The 25,451-nt window shown below is 38.1% G+C and overlaps 1 protein-coding gene across 1 annotated transcript in view; it reads left to right on the top strand.

Annotated features, from left to right (window-relative positions):
* Stim2 (stromal interaction molecule 2) overlaps positions 1–25,451 on the top strand; it is a 180,406-nt gene that overhangs the window by 92,513 nt on the left and 62,442 nt on the right. The window contains exon 3 of the mRNA XM_004656103.2: positions 5,011–5,125. Within this exon, the coding sequence (XP_004656160.2) occupies positions 5,011–5,125 (115 nt within the window). The remainder of the gene's footprint in view (positions 1–5,010; positions 5,126–25,451) is intronic.

Below are 25,451 nucleotides of genomic sequence, written 5' to 3'. Positions count from 1 at the left end.
AACCTTGGTCTTTTCAGTCTCCACCTAGTCTCTTCATCTGAGAGAAACTGTTCCTTCTTCCTGCAGCTTGTTTGTGGTCCTCTCTGGGAATTTTTTTTAGGCCAGTCTAAGGGCACACTTGTTTCTGGTCTGCCAGTGTCACTGTTCTTTGGTGTTTGGTATTCAGTGTATTAAACTCGGTGTTTATGTGGCTCACCTGGCATATTGTTCTTTAGAGGGGGTTGTTAAATTAGTGTCTGGAACTTCATCTTTACTGGAAATATTCCCAATTTTAGCAAATGAAACATGGAGATGGGCTGGGGAGATGGCTTAGAGGTTAGGGCACTTGCCTGCAAAACCTAACGACCTGGGTTCAATTTCCTACTAACCACATAAAGCCAGATGCACAAAGTGGTGCATGCATCTCTGGAGTTCAGTTGCAGTGGCTAGAGGCATTGGTGTGACACCCCCTCCCTTTGAAAATAAATAAAGATATTTCTAAGTTGTGAAGCTGTAAATACTTAACCTACTTAACTATTCACGTATCAGTTCTGAATGTCATATATATTACTAAAATTATGTCAATTAGATAGCATATTAACTCATATGGTTGCACAGGTATTGGTTTGCATAAACTTTTGAAGGGAAAAAGATAGTTGTGTGGGCATTTGGAGATAATAAAAGTTGTGGAATCTGGGGCCAAAGCCTAGTGATATATTTCAGTGGTCAAAGTTAGATAGACCTTGATACATTTCTTGTTGCTATGGTACCTACTTATTATAATAATATAGCAGTCCCTCAATTTCTGTAGAGGCTATGTTCTAAGGCCCCAAGGATATCCAAAATGGCAGATAGTATTAAGTCATATATAGAACATTTTTTCTGATATGTCTGATACATATGTTTTATTTATGATAAAGTTTAATTTATAAATTGGGCACAATAGAAGATGAACAGTTATAACTTGCTGTAGATTTTATTAATATCACCATACATATTCCCCCACAAGGTGTGATAGGTTGCTTTTTATTTTTTCTGTAAGTGCCATGCTAGCTGTTCCCATAAGCTTCAGGATTCTCTTGCTTCTAGAAACCTCTCAGTGCTGTAGGAACTTAGTGGTGTTATAGTCACATGTACTACTTGTATCTGGTTTTATGTAGGTTTTGCATATCGTAACTCTGGCCATCTGGCTTTTGCAGCAAGTGCTTGTAATACTGAGCTATCTTCCCAACCCAGTTCTGATGATCTTTGGGATTTAATTCTTATATCACTGCTTTTTGGCTGACATAATATATCATCTTAAACTATTTTCACTCACATCAAGAAATAAGTGTGTGTAAATTGGCCGGGTGTGGTGGCGCATGCCTTTAATTCCAGCACTTGGGAGGCAGAGGTAGGAGGTTTGCCATGAGTTCGAGGCTACCCTGAGATTCCATAGTGAATTCCAGGTCAGCCTGAGCTAGAGCGAGATCCTACCTTGAAAAACCAAACCAAACCCAAACAAAAAAGATTGTAAATCAAGGGGAAAAATTAGCTCATCATTATTAAAAATAACTACTCTTCTGTGAAACATAAATAGCTGGCATTCTTGAGTGTACTTCATATCAAATAAATTACTTAATAACTTTATAACATTATGACTCTTTGGAGGAGGTTAACCTTTTATTTTTAGGAAGGAGGGCTTACTTCGGCCAGCAGCTCCAGGCTGCAGTCTATCACAGCAGCTAGTCATGTTACATCCGTAGTCAGGAAGCAGAGAGTAATGGATGTTGCTCAGCTAGCTTTCTTCTGTTTATGCAGTGTGTGGAACAGCACCACCCTCATTTAGGATGAGTCTTCTTACGACAACCTAATTTAGAAACTATCACAGACATGCCCAGAGATTTGTTTCCATGGGGATTCTAATTCCAGCTAAATTGACAAGCATCACAAGATTAATGAGTGCAGAACATTAAGTTTAATACAGTGGTGAAGAACTTAAATGTTAGAATTCTTTAAAATTTTGTTTCCAGTATTGAATCTTCTTTAAATACCTACATGGAAAGGAACACATTGGTAGTCCTCCTGTAAGCCCTTTCATCTTTAAAAAAGGGAATAATAGTAGTACTTTTTTTTTTTATTACATGTTACTTCTTCTAAGTTGTTGTATTAAGCTGTTTGGGTATTACTTTCATGAAGACCCTGCAGGTGTTTGTAAGGAACCATCTGCCTAAACTGACTCACATATCAGACTTTGAACACCATGTTAGTTTGGTGACAGGTGGCCTTTAGGAAAGTCTGTGCTTACTATTGAGGCCTCTGTAGTTTCTTCTCCATCTCTGTGTTATGTATTTTGTTTTAGCATGTTTGGAATTCTATGATATTGGCAGTCTTACTTTTAAATTTCTTTAGTAGGCCCAAAAGTTTTGCTATGAAGCTATGTGCCCAGTCAGGTCTTGAATTTATAGTTCTCTGGTCTCAGCCTCCTGAGTGCTTTGAGTATACTATATCCAATGTATTGCATTTATTCATGCTTGTAAAATATTTTTTCTGTGTACACTGAATCTACATTTTAAATTTACCATAACCATATGTAGTAGATAATTTTATTTTCATTTTTGTAAGGAAATACGCTATAGAGAGATTAAGTAGAGTACAAATGTCTCAAAATATGACTAGTGGAGTTATTTTGAATATATGTCTGATTCCAAAGTCTGAGTGCTTAGCTATGGTGATAAGTCATATCTCCTAGCTATTGAAGTCTTAAAGTTGTGTGTTTAAAATTAGAAGAAGAAACAGATTTGTATTATGAAAGTAAGGATAAAAATTGTATAGCCCAGGCTTTCTGAGGAACTGGAACTAGAAAGTCATTGAGCAGTGTGGCCACTGCTGTTTCTTTCATTGTTTTCTCTTTTCATATTTCCTGGCTTCATCTGTTCCCCCTAGCACCTGCTCCATTTTGACTGCCCACAAAATGGTACTTTCAAAACTAGGGTATTTATTTCCTTAAATGTTCAGAGTGATGATCAAGGAGCACAGCTCTTCATGATCTTGCCTGTAGTTGATTGTGATAAAGAACTCTCCTGCCCTGGGGTAGATCAGGATTTTTTTCTCCCCTAAGTGAGGCATCCTTTGATAGGTAGCTGGGGAAGTGAGGGAGAGATTGAAGGAATAGTGACTGGACGATGCAGGGATCTATACCAAGGTATTTGCAGGGAAAGGAGTGGGATGGTGAAGATCTGTCTATGTAATATAGCATGTACTTATGTGTAGCTTGTTAGGAGTTTTGTGTCCTGTGACCATGCTTTAAATGTTTTATATTTTTATTTATTTATTTGTGAGGAGGGAGGGGTATGAGAATATATGGATGTGCCAGGGCCTTCTGCTGCTGCAAACAAACTCCAGATGCATGGGCCACTTTGACGTCTATCTTTATGTGGTACTGGGGAATCATACACAGGCCATCAGATGTTGTAAGGAAGCTCCTTAATCTGTTGAGCCATTTCTCTGGTGTGATCCTATTTTACAGGAAAAGTGCAGACAAAGTATAATTCAATCAATTTAGCTTTTGTTTTTTACGAATTCTTTTTTTAAGATATTTATTTATTTGCAAGTAGAGATAGAAGGGAGACAGACAGAATGGGCATGCCAGGGCCTCCTATTGCTGCAAATGAGCTCCAGATGCATATACCACTTTGTGCATCTGGCTTTTATGTGGGTACTGGGGAATTGAACCTGGATCATTAGGCTTTACAGGCAAGTGCCTTAACCATTGAGCAATCTCTCCAGCCTATGACAATTATTTAAAACCAAGTGAATTCTAGATGTCTTTATAGGCTTTTATCTCTGGTTTGTTAAGCATATGTTTAGAATATATCCATAACTTCATTGTAGTTTTTCCAGAATATGAACTTAATGTATGGGAGTTAGTTTATTTTTGAACTGAAGTCTCCTGAAGTCACATAACTGTCCTTTCAGTTGCCTAGTGCTGTGTGGTATAGAGAACTTACATAGACATTGTTTGAATGTGCATCATGTAAGTGCAGCAGTGGCTTGTTTGTTCCTGCTGACTGGAGACTTCCAAGACAGACTTCTTCTGCTGTGTCTATTACTAGTTCTAACATCATAGTCAATGTGATTTAATTGTAATTATATATAATATATAGCAATAGTTTAAGAGGCATATCATAGAAATATAGTACAGCAATCAAGATTAGCATTATTGACTTAAAACACCTCATCACTAATTATTTGATTAAAGTGTATAATATTGAGGGGTGTTGGAAGGTGGCTCAGCAGTTAAAAATCACTTGATTTGCAAATTTACTGGCCTGCATTGGATTCCCTAGCACCTATCTAAAGCCAGACACAAAGTGGCATACACACATCTGTGATCCCAACATACCTATGTCAGTGGGAGGCAAAAACAGAGGCCTAGAGAATCTGGAAGCTTGTAGCCAGCTAGACTGATGCACATGTGGTTGGGACTGGGAGTGGAGACAATTAGGGAGATCCTGTCTCCAGCAGGGTAGATGGGGGGGGGTTGACACCTCAAAGTTTTCCTCAGACCTCCACATGTAGCCACATATACATCTATATAACACACAATTACTTAAAAATAGAATAGTGAAGATAGTAATTATGTATTTGACTGTAACCATGACTTAGTTTGGATTCTCAAATTTGCTGTTCAGTATTTTAAACTTGGGCATGGGAAATATCTTTACTGTCTTTAGACCTCTGCTTTTTCATTTATACAATGGAAATAACATTTCTTATCTTTATAGGACTTATAACAGGATTAAACAGTCGTGTATGAGTGTAGACATATATGTTACAACTTTTAATATTATCCGGTGTGCAGTGAACATTGAGTAAGGACTGTTTAATTGATGCTGATGTTGTCCTGATTAGTAGTGGATGATAAAAACATTAAAATACCAAAAGTATACTAGTTATCTGAAGATAGTTGCTCATTGCATATCATATTTTTTAAAGCTTATTAGAGCTACAGGAGTTAATTATTATAATGTAGTGTTTTCTCTTTTATAGTTTATCAGAGAAGATATGAAATACAAAGATGCTACAAATAAGCATAGCCACCTGCACAGAGAAGATAAGCATATCACTGTTGAGGACTTGTGGAAACAATGGAAAACATCTGAAGGTGAGACTTGTAGAGACCTGGGTCCCTCGTTTGTGCTTTAGCTCTGCTTAGCTATTGGCAGCTCGCTGATTGCATGAGATTTTATAAAATGATTTTGAAAGCCTAGTTCTATGGGAATATTTTTATTTTAACACATACTCTTCCATTTTTGATATTGAAAGTTGATTTTTGTTCTTCTTACATTCATTGTCTGGCTGTTCATAGATAATTTGATAGCCTACACTACAATAAATAAGATGATATACATTTAAAATCTTTGCAGCTATTAAAGGACATTTTATAAATATTTTATTATATAAACATAATGGAACTTGAGGTTTTCTTTTTAATTGTAGCAAATATTGTCCTCTACAAGGACAGAACTGTGACAAATTTTCTCAGTCCTTTTTGAACTCTGCTAATACAGTAGTTTTCCTTGTCCACTGAGGTTATGCTCCAACCCCTCCAGTGGATGCATGAAACCACAGATAATACCACACCCTGTGCTTACTATATATTTTTCTTATATATACAGCCTTTAGTAAATTGTACTTTATATGTTAGGCATGGCAACAAATCAACAATTAATAATAAAATGGAGCACTTATAGCAATATACTAGAAATAAAAGTTAAATGAAATAGTCTTTTTCAGCTATAATTTAGCAACTGTATACAGGCTGGATATGCTGGACAAAGGGAATATTCATATCCCAGTCAGGATAGCATAGGACTTTGTTGTACTATTTAGGACAATAGTCATTTAAAACTTGAGTTTATTTCTTGAATTTTCCGATATCTTCTCACTGAGGTAGACAGTTGGTAAGTAAAGCCACAAAAAAGTAAAACTATAGATGAGGGAACTATTTTTTTCTTTTTTCTTTATTTTATTTTATTTGTCAATTTTTATTAACATTTTCCATGATTATAAAAAATATCCCATGTTAATACCCTCCCCCCCTCATTTTCCCCTTTGAAATTCCGTTCTCCATCATATCCCCTCCCCTAGATGAGGGAACTATTGAAGTTGCATGATAAAATTACACAACTTGTATTTTATTTCTTTTCTTTTCCTGAGTTGTTCAGTTATCTCATGGACAGTAATTCTTTTTATTTATTTATTTACTTACTTACTAAAGAGAGAATGAATGAGTGTGCCAGGGCCTCTGGCCACTACAAACAAACTGTAGATGCATATGCCACCTTGTGCACCTGGTTTACATGGATTTGTGTACTGGGGATTGAGCCTAGGTCCTTAGGTTTTGAGGCAAGCTCCTTAACTGCTAAGCTATCTCCAGCCCAAGGACAGTAATTCTTTAGGGCATGAAAAGCTTATGACCTAAAGCCTTAACTCATTCACCAATCCTAAGAAGCAACTAATTTTTTTAAAAGTTTACACATTGTATGTTGTTAATCAGTTAACCAAAATAACTCTTTTCTAGTATTTATATTCTTCTATGAAAGTTCAGCAATTAAGTTATGACACATATTGTTTTCTCTGTATGTTTGAAACAAAAAAACAAACTTACTAGTTAACTAGACAGCTAATGATAACATTGAGAATTGTGGAAACAGACAAAAGTATCTTCAAGTGCTCAGTGTTTTGCTTAATGTGCAAAATTTGTAGTTTACTTACATGTTGACCTTGACTTTTTAAAAAAAAGGCATCTTGATAACTTGATAATTGACTTTATATTAAATATCTTAGAGGCTAAGGGAATTGAAGATCTGTTACATAGCTTATTGTTACTAGCAATTTTTTTTTAAGGATTCAAGTATGAGATACATAGGTTGGAATAAACTTAACTGTATTTTAATGAAGGAATACATATTTGATAGCATGAGTCTTGTGCTATTGCTTATTTTAATTACCATAATCTCTGGTTTAGACAAGTATACTAGCAACCTAATTGATTTCTCTGGTATGATAGAGAATTTTATTTTTATTTATTTATTTGAGGGGAGGTGGGCAGAGAGAGAGATAATGGGATTTCCAGGGCCTCCAGACACATGAGCCACTATAAGCATCTGGCTTATATAGGTCCTGGGGAATCCAGCCATGGTCCTTTGGTTTTATAGGCAAGTGCCTTAAACGCTAAGCTGTATCTCCAACCCAAGAGTTTTTTATTTATTTATTAAATTAATCCTTCCCTTTGGGTATTCTTCCTTGAATATGGTTTTTAGTTTTGAAAGTAGTATACATACAAAGCAACAAGTTTCACTGTGGCATTTTTGTACATAAATGTTGTTATTTGTTCTAATTCATCCCCTTTTCCTCTGTAATGTGGTGCTGGGGGTCCAGGAAAGTACTTACAACTCAAACCCTAAGTTCATTTCTCACTTTAGTCAAAGAATTGAATAAAAAAGAAAACCAAGAAGGCTAATTATTAAATTATTGTGTTTATTGAGGGAAGTAGAGCCAAGGAAAGGCATCCATGTAGCTAGAAATCCCATGGGGAGAACCTCGGGAAAAAAGTTGGAAGGTAAAGAGAAAAGAAAGTTCAAGGAGTTCCTGCCATGTGGGGAACAAGAGGGGATAAAGGCACCCATGTGGAGAGTGAAGGCTAGGAGGCCCTGCAGCTGGGTCTGGGCCAGGGTTCAGCCTGCCCAGGCTGAGCCAAGGAAGAAAACATCCAAAGCTGGATGTTCCCAAGTGATCTGAGAGCCTGTCCTCCCCTTTCAAACATATTTTTTTTTTTTTTTTTTTACTTTAAGAAAAATATTTTATTTATTGATTGATTTATTAGAGAGAGAGAGAGACAGGCAGATAGAGAGAAAGAGAATGGGCATGCCAGTGCCTCTAGCCACTGTACATGAACTCCAGACCTTGTGTATCTGCCTTTATGTGGGTCCTGGGGGAATTGAACCCAGGCCATTAGGCTTTTCAAGTGCCTTTAACCACTGAGCCATCTCCACAGCCCCTGGGGTGTTTTTTTTTTTTTTTTTTTTTTTTTTTTTTTTTTTTTTTTTACTATGATCCTTGCTAGTCCTTTCTCTACTTTTTTATTTTTTATTTTTTTTTATTTTTATTTTTTTTTTAATTTTTATTAACATTTTCCATGATTATAAAATATATCCCATGGTAATTCCCTCCCTCCCCACCCCCACACTTTCCCATTTGAAATTCCATTCTCAATCATATTACCTCCCCATTACAATCATTGTAATTACATATATACAATATCAACCTATTAAGTATCCTCTTCCCTTCCTTTCTCCACCCTTTATGTCTCCTTTTCAACTTACTGGCCTCTGCTACTAAGTATTTTCATTCTCACACAGAAGCCCAGTCATCTGTAGCTAGGATCCCCATATGAGGGAGAACATGTGGCGCTTGGCTTTCTGGGCCTGGGTTACCTGACTTAGTATAATACTTTCCAGGTCCATCCATTTTTCTGCAAATTTCATAACTTCATTTTTCTTTACCGCTGAGTAGAACTCCATTGTATAAATGTACCACATCTTCATTATCCACTCATCTGTTGAGGGACATCTAGGCTGGTTCCATTTCCCAGCTATTATAAATTGAGCAGCAATAAACATGGTTGAGCATGTACTTCTAAGGAAATGAGATGAGTCCTTTGGATATATGCCTAGGAGTGCTATAGCTGGGTCATATGGTAGATCAATCTCTAGCTGCTTTAGGAACCTCCACACTGTTTTCCACAATGGCTGGACCAGATTGCATTCCCACCAGCAGTGCAGAAGGGTTCCTTTTTTTCCACATCCCCGCCAACATTTATGATCATTTGTTTTCATGATGGTGGCCAATCTGACAGGAGTGAGATGGAATCTCAATGTAGTTTTAATCTGCATTTCCCTGATGACTAGTGACGTAGAACATTTTTTTAGGTGCTTATATGCCATTCGTATTTCTTCCTTTGAGAACTCTCTATTTAGCTCCTTAGCCCATTTTTTGATTGGCCTGTTTGATTCCTTATTAGTTAACTTTTTGAGTTCTTTGTATATCCTAGATATTAATCCTTTATCAGATATATAGCTGGCGAAGATTTTTTCCCATTCTGTAGGTTGCCTCTTTGCTTTTTTCACTGTGTTCTTTGCGGTGCAAAATCTTTGTAATTTCATTAGGTCCCAGTGGTTAATCTGTGGTTTTATTGCCTGAGCAATTGGGGTTGTATTTAGAAAGTCTTTGCCAAGACCAATATGTTGGAGGGTTTCCCCTACTTTTTCCTCTAGCAGTTTCAAAGTTTCCGGTCTGATATTAAGGTCTTTAATCCATTTGGACTTAATTCTTGTGCATGGCGAGAGAGAAGAATCTATTTTCATCCTTCTGCAGATATTTATCCAGTTTTCAAAACACCATTTGCTGAAGAGGCTGTCTCTTCTCCATTGAGTATTTTTGGCATTTTTATCGAATATCAGGTGGCTATAGCTACTTGGGCTTACATCTGGGTCCTCTATTCTGTTCCACTGATCTACATGTCTGTTTTTGTGCCAGTACCATGCTGTTTTTGTTACTATGGCTCTGTAGTATAGGTTAAAATCAGGTATGGTGATACCACCAGCCTCTTTTTTGTTGCTCAGTATTATTTTAGATATTCGAGGTTTTTTATGATTCCAAATGAATTTTTGGATTGTTTTTTCTATTTCCATGAAGAAAGCCTTTGGAATTTTGATAGGGATTGCATTAAATGTGTAGATTGCTTTAGGTAAGATTGCCATTTTCACGATATTGATTCTTCCAAGCCAGGAACAAGGGATGTTTCTCCACTTTCTAGTGTCTTCTGCAATTTCTCGCTTGAGTGTCTTAAAGTTCTCATTGTATAGATTCTTTACTTCCTTAGTTAGGTTTATTCCAAGGTATTTTATTTTTTTTGATGCAATTGTGAATGGGAGTGATTCTCTGATTTCATCCTCTGTGTGTTTGTTGTTAGCATATACGAAGGCTACTGATTTCTGTGTATTTATTTTGTATCCTGCTACATTGCTGTAGGTTTTGATTAGCTCTAACAGCTTGCTAGTAGAGTCTTTAGGGTCCTTTATGTATAGAATCATGTCATCTGCAAATAGTGATAACTTGATTTCTTCCTTTCCAATTTGTATCCCTTTTATGTGTGTCTCTTGCCTTATTGCTATGGCTAAGACTTCCAAAACTATATTAAATAGAAGTGGAGACAGTGGACACCCTTGTCTTGTTCCTGATTTTAGTGGAAAAGCTTCCAGTTTTTCCCCATTTAGTAATATGTTGGCTGTAGGCTTGTCATAAATAGCCTTTATTATATTGAGATATGTTCCTTCTATTCCCAGTCTCTGTAGGACTTTTATCATGAAGGGATGTTGGATTTTGTCAAATGCTTTCTCTGCATCTAATGAGATGATCATGTGGTTTTTGTCCTTCAACCCATTTATGTAATGTATTACATTTATAGATTTGCGTATGTTGAACCATCCCTGCATCTCTGGGATAAAGCCTACTTGGTCAGGGTGAATGATCTTTTTGATATACTCTTGTATTCTGTTTGCCAATATTTTGTTGAGAATTTTTGCATCTATGTTCATGAGGGAGATTGGTCTGTAATTTTCTTTTTTTGTTCTATCTTTGCCTGGTTTTGGTATCAGGGTGATGCTGGCCTCATAGAAGGAGTTTGGTAGGATTCCTTCTTTTTCTATTTCCTGGAAAAGCTTAAGAAGCAATGGTGTTAGCTCTTCCTTAAAAGTCTGGTAAAATTCAGCAGTGAATCCATCCGGGCCTGGGCTTTTTTTAGTTGGGAGATTATTGATAACTGCTCGGATCTCCATGTTTGTTATAGGTCTATTTAAGTGATTAATCTCATTTTGATTTAATTTAGGTAGGTCATATAGATCAAGGAAATCATCCATTTCTTTCAGATTTTCATACTTTGTGGAGTATATGCTTTTATAGTATGTCCCTATAATTTTTTGAATTTCTCTGGAATCTGTTGTGATGTTACCTTGTTCATCTCTGATTTTATTAATTTGTGTCTCTTCTCTCTTTCTTTTGGTCAGATTTGCTAAGGGTTTATCAATCTTGTTTATCCTTTCAAAGAACCAACTCTTTGTTTCATTAATTCTTTGGATTGTTCTTTTTGTTTCTATTTCATTAATTTCTGCCCTAATCTTTATTATTTCTTCCCGTCTACTACTTTTTGGTTTGCCTTGTTCTTCTTTTTCCAAGGCTTTAAGGCGAAGCATTAGGTCGTTTACTTGCGACCTTTCTAATTTCTTAATATAGGCACTTAAGGCTATAAATTTACCTCTTAGAACTGCCTTCATTGTGTCCCAGAGATTTTGGTATGTTGTGTTCTCATTATCATTTGACTCTATAAATTTTTTGATTTCCTTTTTTATTTCTTCATTGACCCACTCATCATTTAGTAGTGTATTGTTTAGCTTCCATGATTTTGTGTATGCTCTGTAGCCTTTCTTGCTACTGATTTGTAGTTTAATTCCATTGTGGTCAGATAGAATGCAAGGAATTATTTCAATTTTCCTGAATTTGTTAAGATTTGCTTTGTGTCCTAATATATGGTCTATTTTAGAGAATGTTCCATGTGCTGCTGAAAAGAATGTATATTCTGCAGCCTTTGGATGAAATGTCCTGTATATATCTGTTAGGTCCATATCTTCTATGACCTCATTTAGTCCAGATGCCTCTCTGTTTATTCTTTCCCTGGATGACCTGTCAATTGATGAGAGTGGGGTGTTAAAGTCACCCACCACCACCGTGTTTGGTGTTATCTGTGACCTTAGTTCTAATAGTGTTTGTTTGACGAATTTGGGAGCCCCCATGTTAGGTGCATATATGTTTAGGATTGTAATGTCCTCCTGTTGGAGTGTGCCCTTAATCAATATAAAGTGACCTTCCTTATCTTTTTTGACTAACTTCGGACTAAAGTCCACCCTGTCTGATATTAGGATAGCAACCCCTGCTTGTTTTCTAGGCCCATTTGCTTGAAACACCGTCTTCCAACCTTTCACCCTAAGATAATGTCTATCCTTTGTAGAAAGGTGAGTTTCTTGAAGACAACAAATTGTAGGATCCTGCTTTTTAACCCAGTCTGCAAATCTATGTCTTTTCGTTGGGGCATTGAGACCGTTGATATTAAGAGATATTATTGAAAGGTTTGTATTTATGTTTGCCATTTGTGTGTGTGTGTGTGTGTTACTTGTTCTACCTGTGCTCTCTTCTGTTAACTGGTATTTGAGTATAGCTGGTTTTTTCTAGGTTTCTTATATGTGTGCTTTTCCTTTTGTTCAGCATGGAGGATTCTATCAAGTATTTTCTGTAGAGCTGGTTTTGTCTTCAGATATTCCTTTAACCTGCTTTTGTCATGGAATGTCTTTATTTCTCCATCTATTTGGATGGATAACTTTGCAGGATAAAGTAACCTTGTTTGACAGATGTTATCTTTCAGAACTTGGAATATATCACTCCAGGCCCTTCTGGCTTTAAAAGTTTGTGTTGAATAATCTGCTGTAATCCTGATGGGCTTGCTTTTGTAGGTAACTTGATTTTTCTCTCTAACTGCTTTCAATATTTTTTCTTTGGTTTGTGTGTTTGGAAGTTTGAGTATAATGTGGCGAGGAGAGTTTCTTTCTGGGTTTTGTCTGGCTGGGGTTCTAAAGGCTTCCTGTATCTGTATTGGCACCTCTTTCCCAATTTGGGGAAAATTTTCCTCTATGATTTTGTTGAAGATGCCTACTATGCCTCTGGAGTGGAATTCTTCTCCTTCTACTATGCCCTGAATTCTTATATTGGATCTTTTCATAGTGTCCCGAATATCTTGAAATTCCCACTCATACTTTTGTATAAGTTTGTCTTTCTCTTTGTTGGACTGCATTAGGTCTGCCACCTGATCTTCTAGCTTAGATATTCTGTCTTCTCCCTCATCCATCCTACTGGGGAGATTTTCTACAGAGTTTTTTATTTCATTAACTGTGTTCTTCATTGCTAGTAATTCTGACTGGTTTTTCTTTATTATTTCTATTTCTCTATTTATGTCTTGTATTGCCTTCTTTATTTCATTAAATTGGTGTCCTGCCTCTTCTTTGATTCCTTTGATTTCCTCTTTGATTTCCTCTTTGATTTCCTCTTTGATTTCCTCTTTGATTTCTTCTTTGATTGTTTTCATGTGTTCTTTGACCTCTTTGAACATATTTATAATTATTCTTTTGAACTCTTTCTCAGGCATTTCCTCTAACTCTTTCTCACTGGAGGACATTTCTGATGCATTAATACTTTTAGGTGGATTTATATCGTCTTGCTTTTTAGTGTTTCTTGTGTTATAATGTATATATTTTTGCATCTTGGATTAAGTTAATGCTTGGATTTTCTAGCTAGCTGTGTATTCTTAGCTGTATCAATTGATTTGGTGTAATATATTTTCAGGGTAGGACCTTAAGGTATTAGGTGTGGCTCTTAAGACTTTCAGAGTATCTACAAAGATGTTCTTAGGGGTTGAGTTTCCCTGCTATAGGAGTATTCAAGCAGGCTGAGTGGAATAATATACTGGTAGATTCTAAAATTTAGCTAAACACTGTACCCATTCCATCAAAAACAGCCCCGAGTATGTATGCAAGAGTAGTTATTATAATGACCAGATCCTCTATCAACAAAGAGGTTTAGATTTCTGGTCTGTTGAGGTATCCAAGTCAGCTTGTGACCAAGTGAGACCCTTCCCTGGTGCAATCCCAGTTACCTTGGGTGATTGTGGTCTCAGTCAAGTTGCTGCCTGGGTCGTCGGGCTGCTGTTCTGATTTCTGGAGCTGGGTACTTGCTTTCCTACGGGGCAAACTGAGCTGCTGCCGCCGCCTCTGCAGCTGTTGTAGGCGCCACCCCCGGAGCCCCCACCGCTGCTGAAGCTGCTGTTGCCGTGTCCCCGAAGCCGCTGCTGCGGGATATGTCACCGCTGCCGCTCCTGGGTCCGCTGCTGCTGGGGCCACTGGTACCGGTGCTGGAGCCGCTGAAGTTGCTGCCAAATTCTGCTCCTGCTTGGGTCCCGCCGTCAGCCCAAGTTGGCGTGGCCGGGTCCCGGGCCGCTGCTGTGTTCGCTGGAGCTGGGTTCAGGCGGCAGGGGAGGGGAGGGAGCCGCGCTGTTCTGGTTGTATCGTTTCTCCACGTGTGCTTTTACTTGGCGGTCTGCTCCTCCCTCCGTTGCTCGCTGCCGCTCTCCCCTCACGTTTCCCGAGTTGCGGAGAGCGCGGTGTGAGGGGAAAATCCCGCACCTGGCTTGTCCTGAGGCTCGAGCCGAGAGACCGGCGGTTTTTCTGCCGCTCCGCGGTTGCGGCGGGTAGCCGAGCGGCCCGGAGCCGCTGTTCCCGCCTGTGCAGGCTCTGGATGCTCTGGAACTCTTCTACTTCTCCGCTGCCGCCTCAACTTCCTATACACCTCACTTTTTAGTAAAAGTGTGTATTTTGCTGAGTTTTTTTTGGTCTTCCCCCCCCAGGCTGTTTTGGCGTGGTACCTACGCCGCCATCTTAACCGGAAGTCCCCTCAAACATATTTATGACCTTATGGGGGTGGGCTGTCTTTCCCGCTCAGGTGAACCAGAGGAATAGATGGTTGATTAGGGCTAAAGCTGTCTGAGGAAGAGGTTAGCCCTGGCACCAAGTTGCTGGGGCTGCACTTGACCAACCACAATGTTTAAATCCTATGAAAGACCTCCCTCCCATGAGGGGTCCTGATTGTTTGTGGAAAAACAGATCTAGGAGAACTAGACAAAAGATAAGAAGTCAGATCATCTTGGATTTCTAGCTCTAGCAAGTACAAACTTTCCTGCACTTTTCACCTTCAGGGGTCCAGTTACCCTATCCCTACCCCCCTCTCATTTCCCTCTTTCATGAGAAGACACTCTAACTGCTGTCAGAGGACAAGGGGCAATGATAACAGATTGTGTACTATTTTTTTGTTCAATGGGACAAGATGTTGTTTGTAGGCAGTTAGAGTCTCTCCCAGAGAGGAGAACTTCTTTAAAGGACCCTGAAAGTGTATTGATGAGAGTACAGGAAGATAGTTTTGGAAGAGAATGTTGGGGAAAAAGAATAAAAGTAAGGAGTTAATGAGAAGTAAACACACAGTGAACTGGTTGTCTTTAGTGTTGTCTTTTTTGTGGACTTCTAGGCCTTGGGGATCACTCAAGGAAACCCAGGTGGATGGAGTTGGATTGTCTCAGGGCCATCTGAGCATGAGGTGATTAAATCTTTTTTCAGAACCATTCATTAAATGGCACAGAAGTATCTGACATGGTCTGACTCTGTTCTTGTATAGCTTGTAAAACAGATGAGATATTAGCTGTTATCAGAAACAGAACATTTAGCTTTGATAATACCATTTAAAGTGTACATTTTAAAATGTGTACTGGGTGTAGCCAGGCCCAAAGGTTGGTGCCATAGAGCCATTGAATGTCATTAAAGGCTATATAAATATATTTTTGGTTTCAGGACTTATTTAAGGATGTCCTGGCTCAAGTTAGAAGAGATTTACCATTGTTGCTACTATAAGGAAGTCTTTTGAATTAAGCAACCCTTGGTCAAAGTCATCTATATATATTTTTAGATTTGAAAATAACCCTTTTGACATCTATGGTGTTTTGTAAATTATAGAATTAGAACTATTAGAGATGGGACAGCATATTTTAAGGCCTTGTTTGTTTTTTTCTCTTTGAAAGCTCTTGTTGTATTACTAAATAGGCCATTTGTATTTTTGTGGTATTCCTTTATCTTTGGTTATACTTTTTTTCTGAGTGTTTAAGACCAAGCAGATAGCCAAAATTTAATCAAAGATTAATTTTGGAAGTCACTAATGGCTTTCCCAACGAGATTTTAGGGACCCAGCAGTAGCTTTTTTAATACTGATGTTTTTGTTAGGATGAGTCAGGGTCATGCTGGCCAAGTACTTTATTTTGGGGGGTGGTGGTGGAGGGAAAGCCAGGAGGACTGATATTTTTCTTCAATTGTGTCTCTTGTTTGAGACTGCACCAGTGTTTTTTTTTGGGGGGGGGGGAAGGGGTCTCCTTATCTTTTTGATCAGCATGACAGGTGACTTACCAGGGGTTCAGCGTAGAAGTGTCCCATCATTTCCAGTGGCCTCATGACCTGAGAACATAGGACAAAATACTGCCTTTTTAGCTCTGGTGATTTTAATTGGCTTTGGCTTTTACATAGGTTATTAATACACTTAGAAAGGAAGTTATACCAACTAGTTATGTACATATAAAACACATTTGATTGTTGAAATAGATTTAGTTGAAGAATGGCACAAGAGCTTGAAGTTACTTTTTTTTAAACCTTTTAAAATTTAGTTCTGTGGCAGTATAGGCCACATCTGAAGCACAGAAACAAGGCACATTTTATCTTTTAAATATGTAATACTTATACATACAGACAGAACCTTTTACCAGTCTTGAAAACAATAAATTCTAAATCAATTAATTTAACCTAGAAATTGTCAGAAAAGGACAAGTAAGAGAGTATAAAGTCTTAGCATCTGTGTTTTGAAAAATTTTTGATTAGTCCAGATACCTGTGTGGGTACCAATTACCCAGAGAACATTGGAAACATAACCACAAAGCTAGAAATGATTTTTTTTTTTTTTTCCCAGATGAGGACCATTGTTTGAGCATGAGGCTGTATCTTAAAGTAGGGAATAAATATGTCTTAATAGCCTGGCGTGGTGGCACATGCCTTTAATCCCAGCACTCGGGAGGCAGAGGTAGGAGGATTGCCATGAGTTCAAGGCCACCCTGAGACTCCATAGTGAATTCCAGGTCAGCCTGGGCTAGAGTGAGACCCTGCCTGGGGGGGGGGGGGTCTTAACAGTTAATTTTGTTATAAGCACTGGACTTGAAATGCCAGAAATGAGACAGTTACTTTACATGTAATGGAGCAGAATCTGGTCACTGTTGAGCCAGAACAGCTAAGCTGTAATACAGCCTTTGACAAATCTACTTTGAAAGAGCAAACACCATTTGACAACCAGTGATTTTAGTTTAATTTTGATAGTAATTGATTTTATGTACCATACAATTTTTATTAACGTAAGATAATTTATGTCTTACCCAGACTTAAACTTGATAAAACTTAAACAAGTTATCCCAACATATTTTACCTAACAGGAAGATGAAAGTTATTACTGAAATTAGATCACTTAAACCTAAGTGATTAAACCTAGTGATGACCATTTAATAAAATTAGCATAAATAAAACAGAAGCTGTCTTTAAAGTCACAACCAACATCTTTAGGTATGAGTACCTCATCTTTGGAAAATAAATACTTTTACATGAACCTTTATCTTAAGACTCAGTTTCTGCAATGGTTAAATTGTGACAAATAGAAGAACCTTATTTACTTTACTGAGAGTCTCAAAGTCGGTTTTTATAAAATCTTTAAACCATAGCAAATTAGCATCAGTGAGCTGTTAACAAGTGAGGCTTTAACCATAAGATTCAGTTTTTCTACTGATTAAAACTTTGGCATCTGGTAAACATTAGATTTTATCCAATTAAATATTTTAATGAAAGAGCACTTTCCTGAGCATCCTTTATTACCATTATAATGTGTTGGTGATATCTTTTTTTTTAAATTGTCCTCTGTGGTCCCTTTTTTTCTTTTTTTACTTTGCTTTTTTATTATAATAAATAGAAGTTAGCACCTAGAACAATTGTTTTAAGTTCTTATTTGGTTTAGCTACCAATCTTTGTAAGTCTTGGGGAAAAGTAATGAACAATTTTTGTTTTCCCTGTATTATCTAAATGAGCCCAGTTTTTCAGTAGACAGGTTAGTAAAGACTTTTGGGCTTAGAAGCCAGCTGTCCCATCTGAGACAAAGTGGAGGAAGTGTAGAAGGGGGCATTCCTCCAACCAGACGTGGGAGAAGCAAGTCCATTCTTTTTTTCTCCCCAACCAAACGGAGTCATATAGTGTGGTCTATGTGTCTCCTGGAGCAAGGAAGGTCCAGGACAGGATATTCATGTACATCTTGTCTGGCCAGCTCCCAAGCCTGAGTACCTCCAGCATTTCCCCAGCCCTGGACGTGTCTTTTATCACGACATATAAGCAGTGCCATTGGCAAGATAGGCCCAAGTGTGAAGACTTTCGCATCTACTCCTGTCTCAATAGCCTGTATGCCCATCTAGGGGAGGGGTTTCCTGGGACCCTTTTTCCTTCTCTGCTCTGTGGGAGCCTGGAATATGGGTTCTCCTACTTGTGAGTATTTTAGAATGGTGTAGGGTCTAAAGGGCATTATTTTAAAAGTAATCTTTGGTTTTATCCTTTGTTTATATTAGAGACAGACAGATGAAATGATTTACTTGATGCCTTTTTTTTTTTTTTTGAGGTAGGGTCTCACTTTAGCCCAGGCTGACTGGAATTCACTATGTAGCCTCAAGGTAGCCTCGAACTCACCTGCTAGCCTGTCTCCTGAAAAACTGGGCTCATTTAGAACTCCTACCTCTGCCTCCTGAGTGCTGGGATTAAAGGTGTGTACTACCATGCCTGGCTTACTTGATGCCTTTTTATCATATCTGTTTATATCCTGATAAACCTTGTAGGTAAGTGTGAATTTTGTTTTATGTAAGGAGTTTATAACTTAAAGTTAAGTTTTTAAGTTAAAGTACCTTGATACAGTTTCTTATTTAGCCTTTTTATCTACTGAGAAATTTCATCTAACAGATGTGACTTTAGGTGTTCAAAAGAGAAGAACTATAAAGAGAACCAGAGTCATATGTTCTTTGTCATTCCCTTTTCTTTGTTAGAGACAATTGGCCATTTTGTCTCTGGACAGGGCCTGGGGGACACATACATGGCTTAAACTTGCATGGGGTCTGAAGTAAAGGGGGCACCATCCCTTTCTCTGGAGTCAAGCTTGTCATGACTTTAAATAGCAAGAGCAAAAGGAAATGACAGAGTAGAGAGTTAAGCATCCTGACATTTTTTTGTCTACTCTGAAGTTATTCATTTTTAACGTAGGAAATTAATTTTACCCATTTGTAGTACATAATGTGGTGGGGTCTTGTCTATGTCTAACCTGGTTAGACCTCTAAAGAAAATGAATTACATCTGTGCTTATGATTTTGTGACCCACCTAGCATAGGACATCACCTGAATTTTGATTAAGCCTATGTCCCTATATAAAACTTGCAGAGCATCCTTAAGAGTCTGTAAATAGTTGAACAATCTTTAATTTTAGCCATGGTGTTTATCTGCATTTAGTCTGAAAATTAGTCTTTTGTTCCTTATAAAAGGACCTTAGTTTTAGGCAAAATTTTGTCTTTTTAGATCACCTGCATCATTTTTACATACACACACCTTCCTCCACATTCTTTAACATTTTGGTCTAAATTCCACTCAAAAGAGCCATTTTTAACAAGCATTCTGTGTCCCGTTGAAAGAATTTTTTCCCAGTTCCTTTAGTCATCTCATCTCAACTCACAATTAATTTATAAGACTATTAAGAGAAGCTACACCAAATTGATTAATTTTATTGTCCACTGACAAAGAAGCAAGTAGTCTTTAGTCTTTTTAGCTTTAAACATTTAACAATCTTATTGTTGGAAATTTGTAGAAGAAACAGCCTTAGCAGAAAAACTTACAACTTCCTTAGTATTTATGTCACCAAAAATCTCTAGTTGACAACCAGACTTGTTTTATAATGCCATTATATATCTATAGATTATATATAACCCATTGACTTGAGATATCTCCTGTTAAAAACTCCATGAAATATACGTTCAAGTTATAAGACTATGAATACAGGCAAAACATGAGAACTGTTTTGATTATAATCTTTATCAACATCTCTAACACACTTGAAATGCTTTTATTAAGAGTAACTAGGGCAAATTTTGTTTGTGTCTTGAGGTAGGCTGGCCTAGAACTCAGACCAGTTGCCTCTTCCTTTTAAGCAACAGGACATTACAATCTTTTAAAATACCTGGCAAATTATGAGCCACCACCTCAGAGAGAATTTTGTTGTTTCAGTAGCACTCTAGGTAAGTTGAAGTTGACCTAGAACATAAACTCAGTAATTATATTTATGTTATAAAATTTTATCTCATCATAGACTTTAGTTAAATCTGACTTTTAAATCCAAAAACAAAGAAACCTTGAAGTAAATCAACTGCCAATAAAAACTTTAGAAGATACCTTTTGCACTATTTGGTTTAATAAAGAAACTAAAAGGTGTGTATAAACAACATCCTATTTGTCTAAAGCCCAAATAAAAGAGAAAATATCAGGCACAGTTCAAATTAAAATTACGTACTTAATTTTACCAAGCAATTTAAAAGTTATGTGGAGTCAGGCTATCATTGGTTATCCTCCTGTCTAGGTTTCCCAAGTAGCTAGGATAATAGGCCTGTGCCATCAGGCTTGGCCTTTACTGGTTATAATACCTGTATGAATAATGACTTATAAGGTATATAAAGATATATTTGTCATAGAGCAGTTATGCAGAAAATCATAACAGTAAGCACCATCAGACATATCTTTCCCATTGTGTCTCTGAGGCACAACATGGTTACCTCTCCCACCCAGCTGTCATAGCCACAGACCTCAGCTCCAGTTTCTCCTTCATTTAGGCAGCCAAAGACACACCTGGGGGCCTCTGCCTGGGGTCTCCCTCTGCTCTGGAGGTGAGGTTTCAAATCTCCAGTTAAGTTAGGCTGAAGAAGCCTGTGCCACAGAGCAGGAGTTGGAGCTCCATACTTCCACCCCCCCACCCCCCCCACCCCAGGCAGCCATGAGGCTTGTGGCACAGTGGCTTGTAATGAAAAAGGAAAAAAAGAAAAAAAAAAAAAAAGAAAATCCAAAAAACCTAGAAGACATTCAGGTCAGAGGTCTTTTTTTAAAAAGAATTTTTTTTTTAAAATTTATTTATTTGAGAGCGACAGACACAGAGAGAAAGACAGATAGAGGGAGAGAGAGAGAATGGGCGTGCCAGGGCTTCCAGCCTCTGCAAACGAACTCCAGACGCGTGCGCCCCCTTGTGCATCTGGCTAACATGGGACCTGGGGAACCGAGCCTCAAACTGGGGTCCTTAGGCTTCACAGGCAAGCGCTTAGCCACTAAGCCATCTCTCCAGCCCAGGTCAGAGGTCTTTGGTTCTGGAGCCTTCATGTGGCCACAAGACCCCTTCCCCTCAGCTCAGCAGAACCAGCTCCCAAGATCTGGAGGAGTTCAGCCTTAGCATGGGAGAAGCCCAACCCAGTGCATAGAAGTTGTCACCTTTGCAAAAGAGCCACATCGGGCGGGCACTATACCAGCTTGGCCTCAGGCGATAGTGCATTTCAGTACTGCTCCAGTCTCAGCAGGATGGAGTAGGCCAGGCTAAGAAGCTGTGGTGGGTCCCTGAGGCTGCCTTCTCAGCTTAACCAGAGAGCTTAGCCTCCAACCAGAAGAGAATGCAAGCCAATTTTCCCAAAAGTGGAGAGAAGCAATAGAAATACTACACGTCATATATATTCACAGCCAGAAAACATGCTTTCCATCTTTTCTCATAATACAATAATCATAATTTTCCTTCTTAAGATTGTCCCATCAGGGTCACTAACTGTAACGGGGTACTAGGGGTCCAGGAAAGTCCTTGTACCCCCAAACCCAAGGTTCGTTTCTAATTTCAGTCAAAGAATTGAATAAAAAAGAAAATTGAGAAGGATAATTATTAAATTATATTTATTCAGGGAAGTAGAGTCAAGGAAAGGTACCCACATGTGGCAGGCTGGGGAAAAAAAGCATGGAAAGATAAAGAAAGTTCAACAAGTTCCTGCCCTGTGGGGAGCTAGAGGGACTAACGGAGCCCATGTGGAGAGTAAAGGCTAGGGGCCTCTCCAAGCTGAGTCTACAGGCCAGGCCAGCCCAGACCCTGCTAAGGGAAAAAACTAACCCACAGCTGGAAGTCCCCTTGCAAAGTTATTTATGATCTTATGGGGGTGGGCTGTCTTTCCCGCTCAGGTGAACCAGAGGGACAGCTGATTAGGGTTAGGGGCTGTCCAAGGAAGAGGTTAGCTCTGGCACCAAGTTCCTGGGGCTGAACTCAGCAACCACATGTTTAAATCCTATGAAAGACCTCCCTCCCAGAAGGGGTCCTGATTGTGGAAAAACAGGTCTAGGAGAAGTAGACAAGAGATAAGAAGTCAGATCATGGATTTTTGTTTGTTTGTTTGTTTGTTTGTTTGTTTGTTTTTTTTTTTTGAGCTAGGGTCTCACTCTGGTCCAGGCTGACCTGGAATTAACTATGTAGTCTCAGTATGGCCTTAAACTCATGGTGATCCTCCTACCTCTGCCTCCCAAGTACTCCCAAGGCTACAGAGTGAATTCCAGGTCAGCCTGGGATGCAGTGAGACCCTACCTTCGAAACCTCCCCCCCCCCCAAAAAAAAAGGCTCCCAGAAAGGGACTCTGTAGGAGCCTATTTTCAGAGTCATCATGTCTTCTCGAAAATTTTCCCAGGCAAAAAGGGGTGTTAGCAATGCCTCTTGCCTACACTTGCTATTTATTTTACTAATGTAGATAAATGTAGGCTTGTAGAATGGCTTTTCAAAAGCATAGTTTTCATATCTAACTAAGATATATCAAAGATACTTTCTCACCTGATTGTTGTGTTGTGTTTCCTGTGCTCTTCACACAAAATTATCTATATTGTCACCATATAGTGACTCAGAGAAAAGGTCAACCAACATCTTTACAATGAGCCTCTAACTGGTGTGCCCTCTCCAAATACCTCTCGCATCTCTTTCACCTCTTCTTTTGGTTGTCTTCCTCACTTTCTGATCTATCCAAGCTTGCTGTTTGACAAATGCGGGAAAGTAGATGTTCAGAATGCAAATGGCCTTTTCTTCACTTAAGTCCCTCATCTCCCTTCATCTTTGTCAAGGTCTGTTCATTCTGTGAGCTCTAGACTGACCACCCTGTATAAAAGTACAAACCAATCTTCATTTTATTTTGATTATTCTTCTTTTGGCACTCATGATGCTTCATATTTTGTTTTCCCCATATAATTTATCACTTGCTGTGGCATTGAGGAATGACTTCCTCTTCACATTTGATCTCCTCCCTACAATATAAGGCTCAAAGAGAAAGGAGATCTGTTTTGTTTATTTAATAGGTTCCCAAATGATGGAGTCTTTCTCAAAGTGTTCTTTGTTCCCTGCTCTAGTAACTTTGTTCTTGATTTATCCAAGGTGAACGCTTCTTTAACCATCTTTTTCTTAAGCTTTTACCACTATACTGTTAACATCTAATTTTACGATTGTGGTAGTGAGGAAATAGCCCTATGTCTAAAGTGTTGGCCCAGGTTATCTGTTCTGGTTTTGTCTTCTGCATACTGTAGTGTCCCACATAACTTTGTTAGGGATGGAGGTCTGGGATAAGAAGTCTAGCACAGCAGCCTGAAGGGGGAGGGGAAAACTTCATGGAGGATTCCGGCAAAATAAACCATTCAGAAACTTTATAGAGAATTTATTTTTACAGGGTGGCATTGTTGCAGCAGTGTGGGGGCTGGGTATACTGAGGTTTAGGGATCTACCTTGGTCTGTTAAGTGGTGGATTCCCCCTCCTCCTATTTAAGATTGCTCTTGGAAAAATAAGTGATTCTCTTAAAAAGCTTTGTACACTACTGAAAATTATAGCAAACCTCATACTTCAGTGTTATTCTGTATTTTCTCTCTCTCTCTCTCTGTCTCTCCCTCTCCTTCTCCACCTCCCTCTCTCCCTGTCTGTCCCTTTCTCTCTCTGCCTCTCCTATGAATCCAATGGCTAGAGAAGTACCTCCTTCACTCTGATGTTAGTAAATATTTGTTGAGTGAAAGAAAGCAGTGTCTGCTGACATTGAATGCTCTGTATTTTATTTCATCAAATATTTTGCATATAGGCATTTAAAATGCAATATATGCATTCATGAAAAACTTGGGCTTTGTAAAATTATGAACTTAAATTGACATTGTATGGGAAAAATGTGAGTAATGGAGAATACTCAAAACTTCTCTAGTTCTGTAACCTGAGTACTAATTGAAATACTGCTACATATAAAAAATCTAAAATTCCTAACCACTAAATACTATGGTAGAAATAGCAATTTATTATTAGAATTTACAAGTGAAGGTAACAGCAGACAAGAGAATTGTATTAGGTAGGGTTGAGGTTGCTAAAACAGGAAGAGAAATGCTAAGTGCACAAGAATGAGAAGAGAAAAGTAAGTGTTGCTATGAAAGGTGATGGCTAACTGAGCTAAGAAGGGATGAATTGTCACAGCTTGGTGAGTTGAGGTGAATTTATGTTGTATCTTTTTGCTGTTGTTTGATACGAAATACTAACTTGTTTGAAAACACCTCATAAGAAATAATGCGACTCTTACACTGTATTGCCATGATCCCTAGTTACCAGTTGCACATAAACAAATCCACATTACAGAATCACGTGTGTATGTGGTAACAGGCATTACATTGAATCCTGAATAGTAAAACTTAGTTAAACATGGGATTGGGCTATGCCAATCAAATTACTGAATAGGAGAGATAAAATAAGCAATAAATGATTGTAAGGTGATAAGAACAATAATACAAATACGATTATGGTATAGAGGTAGTTTACAGGTGTGGTAGTGCTCAAGAATTCACTAATGGTACATTCCTAGAAGGTGGTATTTGGGGTAGACCATATAGCTTGACAAGGAGGTTTGTTTGTAAGATAGGAAGGAAGATTATAAATTGCAACACCCTGACAGATCCTTCTTTACTTACCTGAGTATGCATCAGAAGCAGAAGTACAGGAAGCACGCTATTGAAAACATGTGGACTTTCAAAATCCTAGCCTTTCTGTTTAAAACAGTGAAGTGTCCAGTCATTAGGAGTTCTCTTCAGATTGCAATTTTTATATGACATAGATGTGATGCTTGAAAAATGCTTGACCTACTTTTACCATACTGATAGGCACTTAGGAAGTATGTTGTGTCTTTGTAATAAAATTCCGTAAATTAAAATGTTAAGCCATGCTTAAAGTTTAGCTGCCTTTTTGAGTGTGTGTGTGACATTATATTTTTCATATCAAAGTGGGCAATGAGAAGATGAATAAGATATTTTGGAATTTTGTCAATTGTCAAAAAGTAAAATTATTTTTTATAGAAGTTCATTGTGATTTCAAATAGGAAAATTTCAGCAGTGACCTGAATGCATTAATTTTATTTGCACAGCATACTTGGCCAATATGCACGTGGAAAGAGTTCAGTGCATATTAAAGCCATTTAAAAACTGCTTTTAGATTTCAGAAGGATTTTGATAAAATCTACAAATAGTTTAATAGTGGCCAGATACTTTTATTAAGACTGATATGAGTATGTATTGTTTTAAAAATGAAAATTCAGGGCTGTAGTGAAGGC

This window comes from Jaculus jaculus, chromosome 11, assembly GCF_020740685.1.
Source record: "Jaculus jaculus isolate mJacJac1 chromosome 11, mJacJac1.mat.Y.cur, whole genome shotgun sequence".
Classification (NCBI taxonomy): Eukaryota; Metazoa; Chordata; class Mammalia; order Rodentia; family Dipodidae; genus Jaculus; species Jaculus jaculus.
This window is presented reverse-complemented; position numbering and strand designations above follow the sequence as displayed.